The sequence below is a fragment of the Barbus barbus genome, assembly GCF_936440315.1.
Source record: "Barbus barbus genome assembly, chromosome: 13".
Classification (NCBI taxonomy): domain Eukaryota; kingdom Metazoa; phylum Chordata; class Actinopteri; order Cypriniformes; family Cyprinidae; genus Barbus; species Barbus barbus.
The window spans coordinates 25258621-25280147 of record NC_136741.1 but is presented as its reverse complement, the minus strand read 5'-3'; the positions used below and the strand labels follow the sequence as shown (position 1 = coordinate 25280147).

Sequence of the window (21527 nt, the reverse complement as noted above, 5' to 3'; positions counted from 1 at the left end):
ATAACATCCATATACATTGTCTGATTTTGATCAAACTTCAGTGGTTTGTTCGTTGTATGACGCCGATCACATAGATTTGACTATTAGGAGTCAAAGTTATAGCGCCACCAACTGGCAGCAGGAAGTGTGTCATTTTCAAAATATTTTTAATTCAGCATCTTACTTTTACGCGATTTGTTTCAAACTTCATCAGAATAATGACAAAACACAGCTGATGTAAAACTGTTGAGGGGATATTAATATCTAAAATATTGTTGCCATGGCAACGTGTCAAACTTGAATATTTCTTTCCATTGATTTTAAGGCAGATAACATGCTTAGATTTTCATGAAACTCAACAAACATATCAGTATTAATGATAGATAGACACTGGCAAAAGCTCATAAAAGGACATGGAGGAAGCACTCTGTAGCGCCACCTTTTGACAAAAGTTGAGGGGTTAGTTTTAGCTACAATCACCAAACTTGGTACATACATTGTTCTCATCAAGGCGAACAACTTTCTAATTTACACTCACTACGACCAACAGGAAGCCGGCTATATTTTTTTATGTCAATTTTTGGAAAAATCAGGCTGTAAATTAATTCATACTCCGCCAAGAAAAAACAACTAGTTCACACCAAACTTTGTCTACATGATGCCAATATACTGAAGATGTTAAATTGCGAACAGATTTAGGATATCTTGAACAGTGTGGCAATGGTGATTTATTAAAGTAACAGTAAAAAAAGAAAGCAGTAATTTTATTGTATCTTTAAAGTGCAGCTTCCAAACACTTAAAAAAAAATTACATACATAGAACAAGTCTTTCTGAGGAAATATGATTAATTTCATGAATATACAATACACTATGGATAGCAGAAAATTAAAAAACTATCAGACATCTGATGTCACTCTGGCTCTGTGTATGTGGGGGGATGGGTGAGTGTGTGTGTTGAGTGTGAGGGTGAGGAGGTGGGTGAGAGAGAGAGAAAGAGAGAGAGAGAGAGAGAGAGACTTTTAAACATCTCTTTAACATCTCTTTAATCACTAGGAAAAAAATCAATCAGTATTTATTTATTTATTTTTGCATTATAGCTTAAGAAATCTCTTAGGCCTTATCTGTTTCTGTCAGTCTTAGGGACAAAAAAAATCCAAAAACCAGTTAATTTGTAATGCACTGACAACAAAATTAATTTACACTAAGTGCAAATAGCCCGTCTTGTTGGCAAAGGCTATTTACACTAACTCCGCCCACTCCATCGCTAAGAAAATATGCTAATTGCACTTAGTGTAAATAGCATCTATCCCTATTTACACAGTGCAAATAGCTGCTGCCTTTTATTCCAGATTAATTTTAGTAATTTTAGTATGTCAACTAATTTCTCTTAACTGCCAAGGCAACATTTCTATTTTTTTAGGGTTTTGAAAGTTCAAGTTTTTTTCAAATACTGAAAATGATTTTTAAAAGTTTAGTTTTAGTTAACAAAACTTGGTCATGCAAGTTATTGTATAATGTTAACCAGTAACCAAATACTGAAAAGAATAGTCATTCAGTTGGGCTACATTTCACAATCCAATCATTTCCTGATGGACAAAAGTCCTGCTCTATTTTCTTTTTTCTTATTGAATATCCTGCATCACAATGTCAAATGATGGAACTAAAATGGGTTGCAAAGACAATTCACTTTCGACTTCAGAAGTAGTCAGAATCTGTGAAGTGCTGCCTACACACATATGTACTTGCTCTTCAATCCATAAAATGTTTCCTTTCATCCCACTGAATAACATGAAACAATTTTTTTATTTTTCATCATCCCTGAGAAATTATATGAAACTGCAGTAGGGCTTTTAGATGAACTGTTCGTGATTAAATTGTAAAAAAACAGTCAAAAAAAACAATCGTTTCTTGTCGCCTCCATTAGCCACTTTTCCACTGTTGGGCCAGTGCGAGCCAGTGCTTTAAACGGGCCGGGCAGGGCTAATAGCCTCGGACCTGTAGCACAGAGCCCAAAATCACGATGCGTTTGCCTTGTCGGACCAGAAGCTCTGCTGAGCTTCACTAAAACCCACCCTTTACACGCCTCTCTGGAACAATGTCACACAACCCCATTATTTCACCAACAAAGAGAAGTTATCAGAAAACTAATCAGAAATAAGTCACTGGAACTAGCGCAATGACAAGCATTTATTTGCATGTTTTGTTAAAGATTTAAATCCAAAAGAATCTATGTTTTACAATAATAGCCTAAGTGATACATTGATCATAATGAATGAATTTATCAGGATTGAAATTAAGTCACACACAAATAAAGTGGTATGAATCATTATTTCACAAAAGAAAGAGGACACAAAGCCTACCCTACTTATTCAGCCAAGTCTGTTTCTGTTTATTTGTAGTCCCAGTATACATCACATTCAGAAAGAATGATCATTTCTATATTTTGTCCATCAAAAATATGACCTGAGTAGCAGAGGGAGCTCCTGAACAAAAACCATTATTAGGCTATATTTTTATGACATACGTGGAGCTAAAGTTTCGAGACGAGACAAATAAAGTATGTTACTAAATAAATACACGATTGGGATAGAGAATGAGAAGCTGACGTCTGATTTCTTCAAGCGGTCATATTTACCATTTACAATGGTAACGTTAATGTCTTTTGCATCATTTATAAATATTTCCGCCTTGTATGGTGATCATAATCCACATCGGATCTCAAACAGAAGTTATTTCAAACACCCGCTGCTGTCTGAAAGTGATTTTTGAGCTAAAATTATTTTAAAAGTCTTTAAAGCTGTTGTTATAGTTGTTAATTTATAAAATGATCCCCAGCACTGACGCTCTCCAGACGTGGAGAAACCCTGCCTTTGTTCATAGCCATTCCTTTAGCCCCAGTTGGCCTGCTTTGGCCCAAGGTTTTTGTCGGGCCAAAAACCCTGGCCATTGGCCCCGAGGAAGCACCGATGAGGCACGATCAAGCCCCAGAAGTGGCAGTGGAAACACGACTGGCCCTGGCACGCACTAGCACACCCACTTTTGGCCCGACAGTGGAAACGTGGCTATTGATACAGGCTGTTTTTACTCTACTGTTTGAGAAGTGCGATAAAGGTCAGTAGAAATTCACACTCCAATGCTGTTTCACAAGCTGGAAACAGAAGTGACAGAAATGCATGTTTGCATGTTAATTGTGATTCTCTTAAGCATATAGCGCCTATCCTTAGACAAGACTGAGGTTGTAATTCAACCAGCTGTAATTGGACAGAAGTCATTAGACCCCAAGTGAAAACAAGAACCAGGCAGTGAGAGACATCAATATCAATTAGAGGTTGTGACTATTACTGCAACAAATGAGATGTCAGAAATGAGAAGATGTGAATTTGTTTCATAGGCTGGGCAATTATAGTTTGCTGAGATAAATCTGTAATTAAGCATTTGTTTAATTAGAGAACCCAGAAGAGGAGCGTTTCATATGAGAATACTTTAAAGTTTGGCTTAAATGTCTCCAGCGATTGAAAACGTGGATTAAGTATGACTAAAAAGCCTAAATAAATCATTCAAAAGTGCTGGAGAAGGCAGAAATTTGTGGTTAAGAGACACGTTTCTGAAACACTGATGGTCCTTTTACTCAGAGTAAGCATGCTAGTTAGCATTAGACCTTCTAAAGAAACTCATTTACTATGGATCGCAGATCCTGCCATCTTTTCTTTGGCTTCAATTTGTTTTCTCATTTGGATCACTTTCTTTTCAATCAGACCTGAATCTGGAGGCAAATGGAAATAAAGACCTGAAATTGAAGTCTCAACCCAATTAGTGAGAAATATGTTTTTTTTAGATGAATGCATTTTCTGAGTCGAGTAGGTAATCAATTTTTTATCACTGCAAAAGGCAAACAAGAATGCTAAGCTTTGCAAATTTTCAACTGATTCTATTATAAAAGTTTTTGCTGTGTATAAGTTTAAGTATTACAATATATAGTAGTTGCTCTTTATCTGTTTAGATTTAGGCTGCACATTGAAATCAAAAGACAAATGGGTTATTATTACCAACCTGTTTTATCATTGTGGAAGAAGCTGTATTGTTTTACACTAGTAATATTTGAAACATCTAAACTATTTTTCCCCCAGAGCAATGCTGAATGTTCATTGTTGTAAAATAGCATGTGATCAAATGTTTTAAAAGTAAGTTTTCTCTGCTCCACATTTGCAGTTTCCCGATAGATAAAAAAAAAGCTTTATCATTATCTAGCTGTCTGTTGAGATTGCTGAACTAAAAAAAAAAACAAATTGGTTATTATTACCAACCTGTTTTATCATAGTAGAGGAAGCTTTATTGTTCTACTCTAGTAATATTCAAAACGCTTTTTTCCAGGGTAACGCTATGTTTTATGTTGAAAAATAGTATGCGATCAAATTTATTCTCTGCTCCACATCTGCTAAAATCCACTATCCACTACCGTTTAAATGTTTGGAGTCAGTAAGATTTCTTCTCTTTAGTCTTATCATTATTATTTAATTTAAATTGATCAAAAATGACAGTAATGACATTTAGCCTATGTTACAAAACAAATGTTGTTTGTTAGAACTTTTATTTATTAAATAATCCCGAAAAAAAGAGTATCAGAGTTTCCACAAAAAGTTTAAGTAGCACAACTTTTTTCAACATTGATAAAAAATCTGCATATTAGAAAGATCTGAAGGTTTTTGGATGATTACATAAACGTATTTTTGATCAAAATATATTTTCAATGTGCCTTTTCAGTCGTGTGGCTCTTTCTGTTGCTGAATTCTATGAATCACATTTATAAACATGGATATATCGAATAAAAGACAGAATGGTGGCACATTTAGTACATTCAGAGCAAGTATCTCTTGACTTTGACCTTGTCAGCCATTATTTTTCCAGCTGTTGGCCATTTTTCCAGCATTTCTATTATGCCTCACTTTCTTAAAATGCCATAATAGAATATAGATAACTCTGATATTGTAGTATCGCAATGTGAAGGTCATGTGAAGTATCCCATGATTGCCCTATTTTTGTCAGTGGAGGCCTCTAACTTCAGACACCCTCCATTGTATTTCTGAATAGCATGTTTGTGTTTTCAGTAACCATTTCAATTTCTCTCTTCGAAAAGCTATCACTTCTTATTAAGCTAACAGTGCTCTGATGCAGGGATTCCCGGGCCAACTTGATCATAAAGAATTGCTTTCAACTTCACGACAACCAGCCTGCCAGTGTGTGTCCCCATCTTAGGATGGGCGGCGCAGTCTTGGGGGGACACTTTTTGAGTGGCAGCCATCCTGTACACCTTTACAACAGTTGTATCATGTGCACGAGCCTCTCTTTCCTGTTCCCTTCCCCCTCTCAGTCTCCTGTAGATGACACGCTAATGCACTGTGGCAGAGCCTTCGGTCTTCTTTGGTTCAGCTCTTTCCAGTAAGAGCCAGCCATGCATGAATGACGCCAACAGAGAAGCCTCCGTCTCCAGCCATGGTGAAGCCGGACAGGGCATGTGTCATAAGAGTGCCAGTGAGGCGCTTTAATCTAGTTTGTTTCGCTCTCTTTCCTGCCGCCTCACAAAGGAAGAGTCGCTCTGTTTACTGAGCCTTACCTGCCCTACAGAGGTCAGCCCGACGCGAAGCGAGTGGTGTAATGCAGACGCTTTGTACGTGCTTTTGAGCCAAGATTATAGTTTACCGAAAAAAGTGGCTCAACACCTTTCTGAAAGTATAAATGTCAGTGTCAGGATCTAACGCTCTGTTTCTGACATCTTTCTAGAGCTCACATTCACCTGGGTCTTCAATGAGTACCCTCACTTCGTCCAGCAAGACAGTCGGCGCTTTGTATCCCAACAGACGGGGAATCTCTACATAGCTAAAGTGGAACTGTCCGATGTTGGGAATTACACCTGCGTGGTTAATAACACTATTACCAAGGAGACGGTGTTCAGTTCGCCAACACCTTTAGTTCTGAGAAATGACGGTAAGAGGGGTGTCCATCAAATACTGCACAGTTTAACACAATATGGGAGCATACACTGTAAAAAAAAAATATATATATTTTTAATGCTAAACGACTGTAAAGATTCCACGCTAAAAACCAGTTCATTTGCTAACAGTAAATTCCCAAAAAATTGAATTTGCTGTTAAGTTACTAATCCTCAGGCCATCAAAGATATAGGTGACTTTTTAGCTGATGATTTTTAGCTGAAACTGCGGTCCTTGGTGATTCATAAAAGTCAGCGGCAGCACGTTGTTGAGAACTAAAAAAAAAAGTCAAGGAACACAAAATTAACACCCGTGGCTCCTGACGATATATTGGGGTCTTATGAAGTGAAAAGATCTGTCTGTGCAAGAAACTGACAGCAAATTAATAACACATTTTCATTTTTGGGTGAACTATCCCTTTAAGGCCGTTAACACCAAGAATGATAACTAAAAATGATAAAGATATGGTTTTAAAAATCATTGAAAATGTAAAAGAATAGTTCACACCACAACTATAAAGATAATGGCACAGAGAACAAGATCATTGGAATCACTTTGAACAATGAACGACAAAAACATTGACATCCAATGAGAATTCATCCTGCTTGAAACAGAATTTAAAGCGGCAGATGCTTATAATAAACAATGTTATTTTGCATTGGTGTGGACACTAATATATAGTTATCGTTATCTTTATAGTTGTCCACCCTGATGTGAACAGGCCTCTATACGAAAAACTGTAATAGATGTAATTGGACATTTCATGTAATTTTTCAGTAAAATACTGTTACATTTACATTTTTTGGAAGTGAAAAAGAACAAGGCATCTTGTAGTTCACAGTGAAAAATGAAAATTGACATCCTTAGAATGATTGAAATAATTGTTTCCTCTTAGTTTTTTTTCCTCATCAAATACGTACATTAGGTTTTTTGTTACATCTTATGTTATAAAATGTTGCATTATTTTGGGGTCATGTTTGTTATCATGATGATGTTTTGTGTTTGTGTGTATGACACCTTCTACATATGAGTACTCGTCATAGGTACTCGCCATAACCTTTAATTATGTGGTTTTATACAGTATTTACCACCTGTGTTTTATGGTGCTTTCAGTACATTTAAAGGTAAAAAATAAATGTTAATATTTGGCATTATATTTACATTTTTTTAATAAAAAAATATAAATGTGTAATCTGTAAATTTAAGTTCCGTCTCTAAAACATGTTGGCACCATATTTTTTTTTCACAGTAAACTTCTGCCAACCATAGCTGTCTGTTTTGTTTATTTGTTTTATTACCATATATTTCACAGATTTTTTTAACAGTATATCTCACTTGGGTCGAAGAAGCTTGTGACATTTTTAGGGAGATGTTCATAGTAAATGCCAGAGATGTATTTATGCCACTGTCTTGAAAGCTAAACTGCCTCTTTTAAGAACACTAACCTGCACCCTTGACAATGCCTCAAAGGAGGCCACATTTCCATTTGAGATGGATCCTGTTTTTATTATGTGTGTTCCATAAATCTTTAATAACATGTCTCTGTATTTTTGGCACAATCTTCTCAGTTTCCCTGCTCATTGACAGGTCTTTGTGTTTTGCCATTTGTTGTTGTTTTGCTTGTATTCTGGAGTACAAAGCTTGTATATCATAAATCATGAATGACAATGCCGTATGCATCTGTGCTGTATTGTCTGCCCATGGCAGGAGCGATGGGAGAGTACGAGCCCAAAATAGAGCTTCATTTCCCCGACACCATTCCAGCTGCTAAAGGATCCACACTGAAACTAGAATGCTTTGCCTTGGGAAAGTAAGTCCAACATACATGCACCTGCGTCTGTCTGCGTTCTATCGCCGCAAACTGTTGCCTGAGCTCACACCCTTGCTTAGCGTTATTTATTTTTATCCCGCGTTATAAAATACACCGAATTTGTGATCAGCACTTCAGGTTCATTCTTAATACGATTTGCAATCTGTCACGGAAGCTTTTTACAGTGAGCCTTTCACTATAATGGCCCGCTTTGCAGAGAGCAATGACCCGCAATATTTACTCCTTAAATAGTGTGGAAATAGAGCTGCAAGCTTCTTTTCAAACGAAGAGCAGAAGGGTAGTCGTTTAAAGAGGGGGGTAATGCAGGTTTTCAAAAAGCGGGAGATGATAGCTTTTCACACCATACAAGGAGCGAGTCACCCCAGATTCTAACGTGAATCAGATCCATTCACACTCAGATTTTCTTAATAGGGTACAGCTTTGACGAAATGAGGGGGAAATGGATTTTCTTTCCAAACATTATGGAATTTCACTTCCTCAGACAAAGTTGCTGTAGCTGGTAGAGCATGATGCTAGCAATGCCAGGATGGTGTGTCGTGGATTTGAGTCCTAGGAAATGCATGAACAGATCAAATGTTATCCAAGTTAAATGCATGGATAAAAGCATCTACTAAAAAAGTCTGGGGTCAGTAAGATTGTTTAATGTTTAAGTCTCTTATGTTCACCTAAGCTGCATTTATTTGATCAAAAATACAATAGAAACTGTAAAACTGTGAAACATTATTACAGTTTAAAATAATTGCTTGCTATTTTAACATATTTTACATTTTTGTGATGGCAAAGCTTAATTTTAAGCAGCCATTACTCCAGTCTTCTGTGTCACATGATCCTTCAGAAATTATTCTAATATTCTGATTTGGTGCTAAAGAATCATCTATTCAGTGTTGACAGTTGTGCTGCTTAACATTTATTTTTTTCTGGATTTTTTTTAGGAATGATAAGTTGACATTGCTACATAAATTCTGACACTTTTTATAAATTTTATGCATCTTTGCTGAATAAAAGTATTAATTTCTAACAAAAAAAAACATTAAACCATAATTTTGATCACAAATTAAACTGTGTGAATGAAAAAAGTTGTAGCTGTTAGAATATGGTGCTAGTCGTGCCAAGGTTATGAATTTGTTTTCAAGGGAATGCATGCATGATCAATAAAATACCTTGAATTCTTTGAATAAAAGTGTCTGCCAATGGATAAATGTAAATGCAAGATCTGCACATAATAATAAAAAGCATAACTTGGATGCAGTGTATGCCACTTTGGATAAAAGCTTCTGCCAAACTGATTTCCTCTCACCGAACATTGTTAAACCATAATTCTGGAGTTAACCTTATAATTCCACAGATGGAATTCTGTGAATGAGAAAAAGTTCCTGTAGCTGGTAGTGGTAGAATATTGTGGCAGCATCACCAAGGTCATGAATTTGGTGTCATGATCGGCTGAAGGGAAGAGGAAACAAGATGCAAGTGAAATGACAGGGTTTATTGATGAAATGAAGTGAGACACCGACAGGACTGTGGTACTGGAGTGACACAGGAACTGGATGGGCTACACGGTGGAGTGGAGGTGAAGACAGACCCAACGACGACAGGGGAACTCCAGACACGAGACGAGGACACGACGACACCAACACGAACTCCGATCCACGAACACCAGACGGGACACCAGATGACGAGATGACGACGAGAAGACTGGAACACTGTACGTGGGTAGACATCAAGAACAATCTGGCAGAGGAGAGGAATGAGAGAGAGGTATTTATGGTAGAGGAAATGGGCTACAGCTGGCTCAGTGATGAGACACAGCTGAAGGGAGTGAGTGGATGACGGCTCGGCCACGCCCCTGCACGTACAACACGCACGCACATGACAAACCACGGGACGAGGTGAGACCGTGGGTAAGTGAACCGTGACAGTACCCCTCCCCTAAGAACGCCTCCTGGCGTTCCCAGGTGCTCCTACCTGTCGATTATAGTCATCGATCAGAGAGTGATCCAGTATGTCTCTCGCAGGTACCCAACTTCTCTCCTCCGGACCGTAACCCTCCCAGTCCACCAAGTACTGGAATCCGCGTCCCCTCCGCCTAGAGTCCAGTATGCGGTTTACCGAATATGTGGGTTCCCCGTCTACGAGTCGCGGCGGGGGGGGAACCGGAGCAGGCGGGTTAATAGGGGAATGAAAAACGGGTTTAACTTTGGACACATGAAAGACGGGATGAATCCTCCTGTACACTGGAGGAAGGTTGAGGCGGACTGCCACCGGACTAATGATCTTGGTGACAGTGAACGGGCCAATGAATTTGGGCGCGAGCTTATTAGAGACGGAGCGGAGAGGAATGTTCTTAGTAGAAAGCCACACTTTTTGACCAACGACGTAAACGGGAGGCTTCGACCGGTGGCGATCGGCCTTGGCCTTGGTGCGCGCCCCCACTTGGAGTAGAGTCTCACGGGCTCTGGTCCAAGTGCGGTGACACCTCTGGACAAAGGCGTGAGCAGAGGGGACCGCGACTACGGATTCCAGACTAGGAAAAATAGGTGGCTGGTACCCTAAACTACATTCAAACGGAGACAGGCCCGTGGATGACACTGGTAATGCATTGTGGGCGTACTCCACCATAGAAAGCTGCTGGCTCCAAGAGGAAGGATTCTTGGAGACCAGACATCGCAACACTCTCTCCAAATCTTGGTTGGCTCTCTCGGTCTGGCCATTGCTCTGGGGATGAAACCCAGAGGACAGACTGACAGTCGCTCCCAGTAATCTACAGAACTCTTGCCAAAACTTAGACACAAACTGGGGACCCCTGTCGGAGACCACGTCTACCGGGAGGCCATGTAAGCGAAAGACGTGGTCTACGACAGTTACCGCTGTCTCCTTGGCTGAAGGTAATTTGGGCAAGGGAATGAAATGTGCTGCCTTCGAGAATCGGTCCACCACGGTCAAAACAACCGTGTTGCCCTGAGAGGGCGGGAGGGCGGTGACAAAATCTAGCGCGATGTGGGACCAGGGTCTCGAAGGCACAGGCAGCGGTTGGAGTAACCCATCTGGGGGCCGATTGGAAGTCTTACCAGTGGCACAAACCGAGCAAGCCAAAACAAAACTGTGAATGTCGCGAGCCATGCGCGGCCACCAGAATCGTTGCTTGACCAAAAACCCGGTGCGATTGACTCCTGGATGGCAAGCCACGTTGGAACAATGGCCCCACTGGATAACGTCAGACCTTAATTCCTCCGGCACAAATAATCGATTCGGTGGGCAACCGGGCGGAGGCATTACCCCTTCTAGAGCCGTCTTGACCCTCGATTCGACCTCCCATGTCAGAGCGGAGACGAAAAGCGTCTCGGGTAAAATGCACTCGGGAGTTGACGGGCGTTCGGAATTGTCAAAAATACGAGATAAAGAATCGGGTTTGATGTTCTTGGAACCCGGGCGGTACGAGAGAGAAAAATCAAAACGACCGAAAAAAAGTGCCCACCGCGCCTGCCTGGAATTCAATCTTTTAGCAGTTCTGATATATTCTAGGTTCTTATGATCGGTCCAGACGATGAAAGGTACCCCTGACCCTTCCAACCAGTGACGCCATTCCTCCAACGCTAGCTTGACGGCCAACAACTCTCTGTTACCAATGTCATAATTGCGTTCGGCTGGCGATAAATGATGGGATAAAAACGCGCAGGGATGCATCCTGCCGTCCGTGGAAGAGCGCTGGGAAAGAACTGCACCTACCCCCACCTCTGACGCATCGACCTCCACCACAAACTGACGTGAGGAATCAGGGGCTATGAGGATGGGAGCCGAAACAAAGCGGCTCTTGAGTTTAGTAAACGCAAGCTCGGCTGCGTTAGACCACCTGAACGTGGTTCTGGGGGAGGTCAAGGCAGTCAGAGGCGCGGCTAGTTGGCTGAAATTGCGAATAAAGCGCCGGTAGAAGTTGGCGAAACCCAGAAACCTCTGTAGGGCCTTACGGGAATCTGGGCTTGGCCAATCCACCACAGCCTTGACTTTGTCAGGATCCATGCGCACCGCCCCGGACGACACGATATATCCCAAAAATGGAACAGACTGTGCATGAAACGCGCATTTCTCCGCCTTGACAAAAAGCCCATTCTCTAGCAACCTCTGAAGCACTCGTCGGACGTGCTGCACATGCTCCTGGAGAGATGAAGAAAAAATCAATATGTCATCCAGGTAAACATATATGAATTGATCGACCATATCTCGCAGCACATCATTGACGAGTGCCTGGAAGACCGCTGGGGAGTTGGACAGCCCGAAGGGCATGACCAAATATTCAAAGTGCCCCCTAGGGGTGTTAAAAGCAGTCTTCCATTCATCCCCCTCCCTGATGCGGACCAAATGATAAGCGTTACGTAAATCCAATTTCGTGAAGATAGCCGCTCCCTGCAACCTCTCGAAGGCTGAAGACATCAACGGCAAAGGATAAGTATTCTTTACCGTGATGTTGTTCAACCCTCGGTAGTCGATGCAAGGACGCAGGGATCCGTCCTTCTTCCCCACAAAAAAGAACCCCGCCCCCGCTGGAGAAGAGGAAGGGCGGATGAACCCAGAAGCTAGAGAATCAGAAATATATTTCTCCATAGCCTCCCTTTCTGGAACAGAAAGCGAATATAATTTGCCCTTAGGCGGAGACGTACCTGGCAGTAAATCTATAGCACAGTCGTAGGGACGATGCGGAGGAAGAGAAGCTGCTCGAGACTTACTGAATACCTCCCTCAGGTCCTGGTACTCCGCGGGCACGTTTGACAGATCCACTGCCTCCTCCTGAAACATAGAAACAGAGACAGACGGACAAGCAGACACAAGACAGGACTTATGACACTGATTGCTCCAAGCGGTGATAGTTCTGTGATGCCAGTCAATTTTAGGGTTATGGGAAATGAGCCAGGGGTGGCCGAGCACGACGGGTGCTAGGGGTGAGTCCATGATAAGGAAGGGGATGGTTTCAGAATGATTGCCTGACGTGATGAGTGTGATGGGTTCAGTGATAAGGCCAATGGTGGGAAGCTCTTGGCCGTTGAGGGCGTAAACAGAAATCTTGTGAGTGAGGGGTTTGGTGGGAATGTTGAGTCTCTTGGCTAATGATGAGTCCAAAAAATTACCCTCGGCTCCCGAGTCCAGCAGGGCTTGACTGTAGTGAGAGTTAGTAGCCCATCTCAGTCTCACCGGAAGGAGGGTAGAAGATGTTGATGAGGTCTTTTTGGCGGAGATCCCGCCCGACAGTAGCCTCATGCTTACCGTCGGGCTTGGTCTTTTACCGGACATCTATCTCGAAGATGTCCCGCCCCTCCGCAGTATAGGCAAAGACCAAGGGATCTCCGTCTGTCCTTCTCCTCCCGGGAGAGCCGAGCCCGCCCCACCTGCATGGGTTCGAGATCGTAGTCGGGACTGGCCGCGTCCCCGTCGTTGGTGCGGCGACTCTCAAACCCACCAGGGACTCGACTGGCCAGGACGCGAGCCTCCGCTCTAGAGAGCCGTGCGTCCACCCGGATGGCTAGTTCGATGAGTTTGTCGAGTGTGGTGGGGAGGTCCAGGACGTAGATCTCCCTGTGGACGCGGTCAGCCAACCCATGCAGGAACATGTCCCACTGCGCCTCCTCGTTCCAGCGACACTCCGCCGCCAGGGTGCGGAACTCGATAGAATAGTCAGCGACTGACCTCGCACCCTGACGGAGATCAGCGAGCATTCTGGCCGCCTCCCTTCCGGCGGCGGCGCGGTCGAATACCCGCCTCATTTCCTCTGAAAGCGCTTGGAACGAGGTACAGCATGGGTCTTGATTTTCCCACACCGCCGTTCCCCAAAGTGCCGCTCTCCCAGTGAGCAGGGTGAGAGCAAACGCCACCTTACTTTGCTCCCCGCTGAAGGTCCGGGGCTGGAGGGCGAAGTGCATCGAACACCTTGTTAGGAACGCCCTGCAGTAGTTGGGTTCCCCGCCGTACGCTTCCGGGATAGGTAGGCGTGGCTCCAACTGGGAGAGGGGTTCCGATGGCGTGGGAGGAGTAGGCGGCGTGGGTGGCGCAGTGGTAGCTCGTAACTGTTGAAACTGTTGGGTGAGCTCGGATACCTGTGTCACAAGAGCCTGAATAGCACGACCCGTGTTACTCAGGCTCGCTTCCTGATTGTTCATCCTGTCGATGCTCTGGGCGATGAAGTCTTCCAGGGCTGAGGATGAACCACTCGCTGCTTCCATAGCATGGCCAGATTGTTCTGTCATGATCGGCTGAAGGGAAGAGGAAACAAGATGCAAGTGAAATGACAGGGTTTATTGATGAAATGAAGTGAGACACCGACAGGACTGTGGTACTGGAGTGACACAGGAACTGGATGGGCTACACGGTGGAGTGGAGGTGAAGACAGACCCAACGACGACAGGGGAACTCCAGACACGAGACGAGGACACGACGACACCAACACGAACTCCGATCCACGAACACCAGACGGGACACCAGATGACGAGATGACGACGAGAAGACTGGAACACTGTACGTGGGTAGACATCAAGAACAATCTGGCAGAGGAGAGGAATGAGAGAGAGGTATTTATGGTAGAGGAAATGGGCTACAGCTGGCTCAGTGATGAGACACAGCTGAAGGGAGTGAGTGGATGACGGCTCGGCCACGCCCCTGCACGTACAACACGCACGCACATGACAAACCACGGGACGAGGTGAGACCGTGGGTAAGTGAACCGTGACATTTGGTTCTACGGAATGCATGAATGATTAAATACATTGAATGCTTTGAATAAAAGTGCCAAATGCATAAAATGTAAAAGCAAGACCTACACATAATAATGCAATGTATAGCTTGAATGCAATGTATGTTGTTTTTGATAAAAGCAATACCAAGGTAATTTGAACATAATGAGTTAAAAAGTATTTTTGCTTTAGATAAACTTGTCTTCATGTTCTAATGGTGGCTTTGTTCCGGATTCACAGTCCAGTTCCCAAGATCAGCTGGAGAAGAACCAGTGACGTTTCGTTCCCAAACAAAGTCAAACAGAAAAATTCTAACGCCATTCTGGAGATTCCGAATTTTCAACAAGAGGACACAGGGACATATGAGTGCGTAGCAGAAAACAGTCGTGGAAAGAATGCTGCAAGGGGTCGTGTGTCTTTCCATGGTGAGGTTTTTTTTTTGTAGTTTTTTTACCGTCTCCTTTTACCATTTATCACAAATATATAATTTTCCTTAAATTTATTGTTATACATATGTGTGCATTTCTTCTACCTTTGGAATTTGTTCTTTGATTAGCTGACAGATCAGCTTTGTCTCATAAAGCTTTGCAGTAATTTGAAAAAAACGTGACTGTTGCCATATGGCATTTCTGCACTGCATTGAAACTGCAGTAATAAATCAGTAGATAGTGGCATTGGTTATGTTACTGCAGTTATTTATTCATTTGGAGGTGTTTTATAGAATGCAGATTGCATTTATGCAAAAGATTTATATTTGTGCATATATTTGTGTTTTGTCTGTAGAGAAAAATTAACACAGGATAAGTGATTATAAGATTGTAAGTTTGATATGATACTATAGGTGCTTGTAACCTTGAGTGGCATAATCATGACACTTTTCCACTGTCATTATGCCACGTAAAACTGCACTCAACCTCGCTATGACATTTGTGTCATAACTCACAGTGAGAACATGTCACAACCAGTGTCTCATTTGTGTCCTTGAGAAACATGACATTTCATGATGCACGTGATTGTGACCTTCTGCAATGAGCACCTCATTGTAGAAGGTCACAGTGGCATTCCATAAAAAGTCAAGCTTAATTTGAAATGTATGGCGTTGTTGTATTAATAATTTTATACCCTTTGTACCTAATAATAAAATATATCACGCACTTGGCAGTCTTTTGGGGCTTTCTGTATTTACACTGACTGCCTAAATGCAATTTGTGCGTCTGTATTCTGTGAAACTGTAATACAATTCTGTAGGATAAATGAAAAAGGGAGTTTGCCTTGTCAAAGTAGATTTTATGTTCCACTATTTGACTTCCTGCAAAAAACAAGCAGTTTAAAAAGCACTGGATTGGTGTCGGTCTTAAAGGATTCGTAGGACTTATCCTAGGCCTTTTAAATTAACATTTGTGAGGAGAAATGCAATCATATGAATTTGTTAATTGAACTCAAGGCTCTGTACGTGGCAGCCGAAAGGATAATAAAGCTTCCAGAAGGAGGTCAAAGGATTTGTAGCATGGAACGGAGCATGTGCCCGTAGTGTGATAGAATTGACATATTCACTGAGCGTCTCACTTCAGTAGTTAGATTCATATTCACATGGCTCTTGTGAAATGGGTCGTCTATTGTTTGTTTTTATAGGAATGTCAAGCATGCTCTCAGTATTATACAGACTAGCGAGTGGGTGTATGGCAAGTCATTTGGAGCTGGTGAAGCAGCTTATGGGATTCTAATATTGCAGCCTTTTCTGATAATGATAATTAATAATCAGAATCGGAAAGGGGTACAGGGGTCACACTGTGTGATTTGAGCAATTTGAGTGTATGTGGGTTAGGATTTGCAGCAAAAGTAATCGAGTTATCGAAAAGTTATCAAGTAAATTTGAAGGAATAGTTAATATATGTAATATAACTGTGTGTGTGTGTGTGTATACACATCTTATATACTGTTATTTAACCCATGCTTCAGAAAATTGTTTCGTTTTTTTCTTTTATATGTGTATAAATTATATTTGTTTAAAATGGGAAAAGACGTAAAAAACCCATAAATAATTATTTCAGATAAATGCTGTTCTTTTGAATTTATCATCAAAGAATCCTGAAAGAAAAGTTTCATGGTTTCCATAAAAAATATATATTAAGCATCATAACTGCTGAAACACACTGATGATAATAACAGGAAGGAATGATACATTAGCAACAAATCAGCATTTTAGAATGATTTCTAAAGGATCATGTGGCATTGAAGACTGGAGTAATGGCTGCTGAAAATGTAGCTTTGCCATTACAGAAATAAATAATTAGAAAATATAATCAAATAGTACATAGTTATTTTAAATTGTAATAATATTTTGCAATATTGCTGGTTTTATTGTATTTTTCTTCACATAATAAAGAGACTTATTTCACGAAGGTAGGCAATTTTTAGTTTTTTACTGTAAAAAGAACAACCAGGAAGAGCCTAGCATCTCAATTATTTTTGCACCGACGAAAGTCATACGGGTTTGAAATGACCCTTAGGGTGAGAAAACAATGACAGATTTTTCATTATTGGGTGAACTTTTACTTTAATTGTTTCTGTCATCAAGGCCTTTGAATTCATCAGCCTTGGGTAATATGGCTGGTCTTAATTTGCAAGTAACATTTCATTTATGTGTGTCCTTGTATCTGTCTATCATCGATCCTTCATTCATTTTTTGATTTATTAATATGCTGTCTTTCCATAGCCACACCTCATTGGCTCCAGACGATGACGGACACATCATTGTCCATTGAGGAGAATCTGTTTTGGGAGTGCAAGGCCAATGGGAAACCAAAACCCTCATACAGCTGGCTGAAGAATGGAGAAACTCTTATATCAGAGGTACGTTGCGGTTTCTGAAAGGCCCCTAATGAGACTGAAAGCTTTATCTCCACTTACTTTAGTTCAAGGTCAATGCAAACATAAATTCACATTGCTGACATAAAAGTGAGGCAAAAAAGAAGCCAACAGCTGTTTAAGTAGGAAAGACTCCCATCAACAAACATCAGCAGTTATAAGGCAGCAGAAAGACTCCATTAGATGTGACCTGCATTCAAGCCGAGAGTGACCCGTTTCTACTCCCCACCCCTCCATCACACATCATGTCAATCTCTCCTTGTGACTCTTTGTGCTGAGTTCAGCCCTTAAGAGCAACCGATAGGCTTAAATGTCTGCTATTCCATTAGCAGGACCATCAGCTCAACACCTCCCTACCTGTCTCACATACTTTTCCGACTGGGCGCCCATGCCAAATGAATTGGCCATTAGTATTTCACTGCTATGTTCAACATTTCTTTTCTGTTCATTGGAGCAGAGGGTCAGCATTTTTCTTTATTATCTTTTATAACCTCCTCCACCCTCTCTTAACCCATACTTAGATATTCAACTCTACGTACTTTCAGTGTTAGAGTGCAGCGGTGTTGTACTGGCTGTCCCTGTCTGTTGTGCTGCTGAGAGGTTTGCGTTTGTAGCGCCGCTTTTTTATTGAATCTTTACCTTACTTTCACTCTCTGTTGTTTAAAGTGATAATATATAACTTAATTCCCACCATATTTCTGGTATTATCTATCAAACTAATCTAACTAATTTGATCGTTCGTTTTTTAAAACCGCGAGTGCAGCACATCATTCGCTTTTCAGCCCATCATTCGGTTCCATTCGCGTTTCTATTCACACCTATTATTGTTTTCTTTTTTCTCGCTCCGTTTTCATTTCTCTCTCGCTCCGTTTTTCACGAGTTCATCAAACAACAGTGGTAAGTGGTAAGTTAAGTTGGTATCATTCATCAGTCACGGTGAGTAATGGCTTCTTCTCCTGCTATTGTTGTTTGCACTTCATGTCACATGTATAGTTTATCTCTCTCTGTCAGCGATGAGGGATTCACATGTGATAAATGTAGGGAAATAGTTAGGCTGACAGAGAAGGTTTCAGAATTAGAGACACGCATCCAAACTTTAGTTGAGGATAGTAAGAATGTGAGGGCTGTAGATACTGCTTTGGATGCGACTAGCTCAGGGAGTCCTGTACATTGTTCGGTTCCGGTTGAGCCCGTGCAGCAGGGCAGCTGGGTGACTGTAAGGCGGCCTAGTCGCGGGTCAAAACACCACTCTTCCGTTCCGATCAGAACATCAAACAAGTTCTCCCCACTCAGCGAGGCACCCACTGAGAAACCTGACGAAAGTGCTCCGGTTATTGGCGATTCTATTGTATGGAACGTGGAAATAGGGACACCAGCCAACATAGTCCATTGTTTACCGGGAGCCAGAGCGCCTGACATCTAATGCTAAACGTAAATTCAGTAATATTGTTTTCCACGTCGGCACTAACGATGTTCGACTTCGCCAGTCAGAGATCACTAAAAATAATGTTAAAGAGGTGTGTGAACTTGCAAGTACGATGTCAGACACTGTAATATGCTCTGGTCCGCTCCCTGCTTACCGTGGCGATGAGATTCATAGCAGTCGTCACTCAATGGCTGGATGTCTAAGTGGTGCCCGCAGAATAGCATAGACTTTATAGACAATTGGACGAGGTTTTGGGGCAGACCTGACCGGTTGAAAAGAGATGGTGTTCATCCCTCCTGGGGTGGTGCCGCCCTTCTCTCTAGAAATATGGCACATAGTCTTAGAGTTCGTACTTGACTAACTGGGGCCCAGGTCAGGAAGCAGACAGACTGGCTAAACCGACCGTCTGATAGCCGCCTTACGTCACAGAAGTCAGTTAATTCTCAGCACATAGAGACTCCTTCTCCCAGATATCATACTATAGAGACTGTGTCTGTTCCCCGAACTAGAAAATACAGAAAACGTCCAAACCAAATTAAGAGTAACAATTTAATTGATGTTCAACAAATAAAAAGTGTTTACAATACAGAGAAACAATTGATAAAGCTTGGCTTACTGAATATCAGGTCCCTTTCTACAAAGCACTTTTTGTAAATGATTTGATCAATGATAATAATCTAGATTTGCTCTGTTTGACAGAAACATGGCTAAAACCAGATGAATACATTACTTTAAATGAGTCCACCCCCCAAGATTACTGCTATAAAAATGAGTCATGTCCGAAAGGTAAAGGGGGAGGTGTTGCTACAATTTATAGCAATATTCTCTGTATTTCTCGGAGGGCAGGCTTTAAGTACAACTCGTTTGAAGTTATGGTGTTGCGTATAACATTATCTAGAGAAACACGTGTTAGTGATAAATCCCCTGTGATGTTTGTACTGGCTACTGTATACAGGCCACCAGGGAAACACACAAATTAAAGAATTTGCTGATTAAGACTGGCTTAGTCTTAATTGTTGGCGATTTTAATATCCATGTCGATAATGAAAAAGATGCATTAGGATCAGCATTCATAGACTTTCTGAACTCTATTGGGGTTAGACAACACGTTTCCGGGCCTACTCATTGTCGAAATCATACTCTAGATTTAATACTGTCACATGGAATTGATGTTAGTGGTGTTGAAATTCTGCAGCAAAGTGATGATATCTCAGATCATTATCTAGATCATTGTCTTGTGTAAACTCCATATAGCTAAAACTGTAAATTCTACTCCTTGTTACAAGTATGGTAGAACCATCACCTCTACCACAAAAGACTGCTTTGTAAGTAATCTTCCTAATTTATCTAAATTCCTCAGCATATCCAACAGCGCAGAAAAACTTGATGTAACAGAAACTATGGACTCTCTCTTTTCTAGCACTTTAGATACAGTTTAGCTCCTTTACGCTTAAGGAATATCAAAGAAAACAGTCCGACTGCATGGTATAATGAGCACACTCGCACCTTAAAAAGAGCAGCCCGGAAAATGGACCGCAGATTGAGGAAAACAAATCTAGAGGTATTTCGTATAGCCTGGCGGGAAAATACCCTATCCTACAGAAAAGCATTAAAAACTGCTAGATCTGATTACTTTTCGTCTCTTCTAGAAGAAAACAAACATAACCCCCGGTATTTATTCAATACAGTCACTTAATTAACGAAAAATAAAGCATCAACAGGTGTTGGCATTTCCCAAAAGCACAGCAGTAATGACTTTATGAACTACTTTACTTCCAAGATCGATTCTATCAGAGATAAAATTTTAACCATGCAGCCGTCAGCTACAATATCGCAGCACTATAGATCCCCTGAGGAACAATTTCACTCATTCTCTACTATAGGAGAGGAAGAATTGTATAAATTTGTTAAATCATCTAAACCAACAGCATGTATGTTAGACCCTATTCCATCTAAACTACTAAAAGAGCTGCTTCCAGAAGTCATAGATCTGCTTTTGGCTATTATTAATTCATCACTGTCATTAGGATATGTCTCCAAAACCTTAAAATTGGCTGTTATTAAGCCTCTCATTAAAAAAACACTGATCCCAAATCTCCCTTTTCTGTCAAAGATACTAGAAAAGGTAGTATCCTCGCAATTATATTCCTTCTTAGAGAAAAATAGTATTTGTGAGGAATTCCAGTCAGGATTTAGACTCTATCATAGTACTGAGACTGCTCTCATTAGAGTTACAAATGACCTGCTTCTATCATCTGATCGTGGTTGTATCTCTTTATTAGTTCTACTGGATCTTAGCGCTGCGTTCAACACTATCGACCACAACATTATTTTAAATAGACTAGAACACTTTGTTCTAGTGGAATTGGCATTAGTGGAAGTGCATTAGCATGGTTCAAATCATACTTATCTGAACGCCATCAGTTCGTAGCAGTGAATGAAGAGGAATCATATCGATCACAAGTGCAGTACGCAGTACCTCAAGGCTCAGTACTAAGGCCGTTACTTTTCACGCTTTACATGTTACCCTTGGGAGATATTATCAGGAGACATGGTGTTAGTTTTCACTGTTATGCTGATGATACTCAGCTCTATATTTCTTTGCGGCCCAGTGAAACACACCAAATTGAGAAACTAACAGAATGCATAGTCGATATAAAAAACTGGATGACGAGTAACTTCTTACTGCTAAATTCTGAAAAAACAGAGGTTAATTATCAGA

The 21527-nt window shown here is 41.3% G+C and overlaps 1 protein-coding gene across 1 annotated transcript in view; it reads left to right on the top strand.

Moving 5' to 3' along the window:
* The window catches only part of LOC306879627 (contactin-3-like), a 76018-nt gene that overhangs the window by 26061 nt on the left and 28430 nt on the right, over positions 1–21527 (top strand). The window contains exons 6-9 of the mRNA XM_079432731.1: positions 5759–5962; positions 7675–7777; positions 14752–14936; positions 17228–17364. Coding sequence (XP_079288857.1) covers positions 5759–5962; positions 7675–7777; positions 14752–14936; positions 17228–17364 — 629 coding nt within the window. The remainder of the gene's footprint in view (positions 1–5758; positions 5963–7674; positions 7778–14751; positions 14937–17227; positions 17365–21527) is intronic.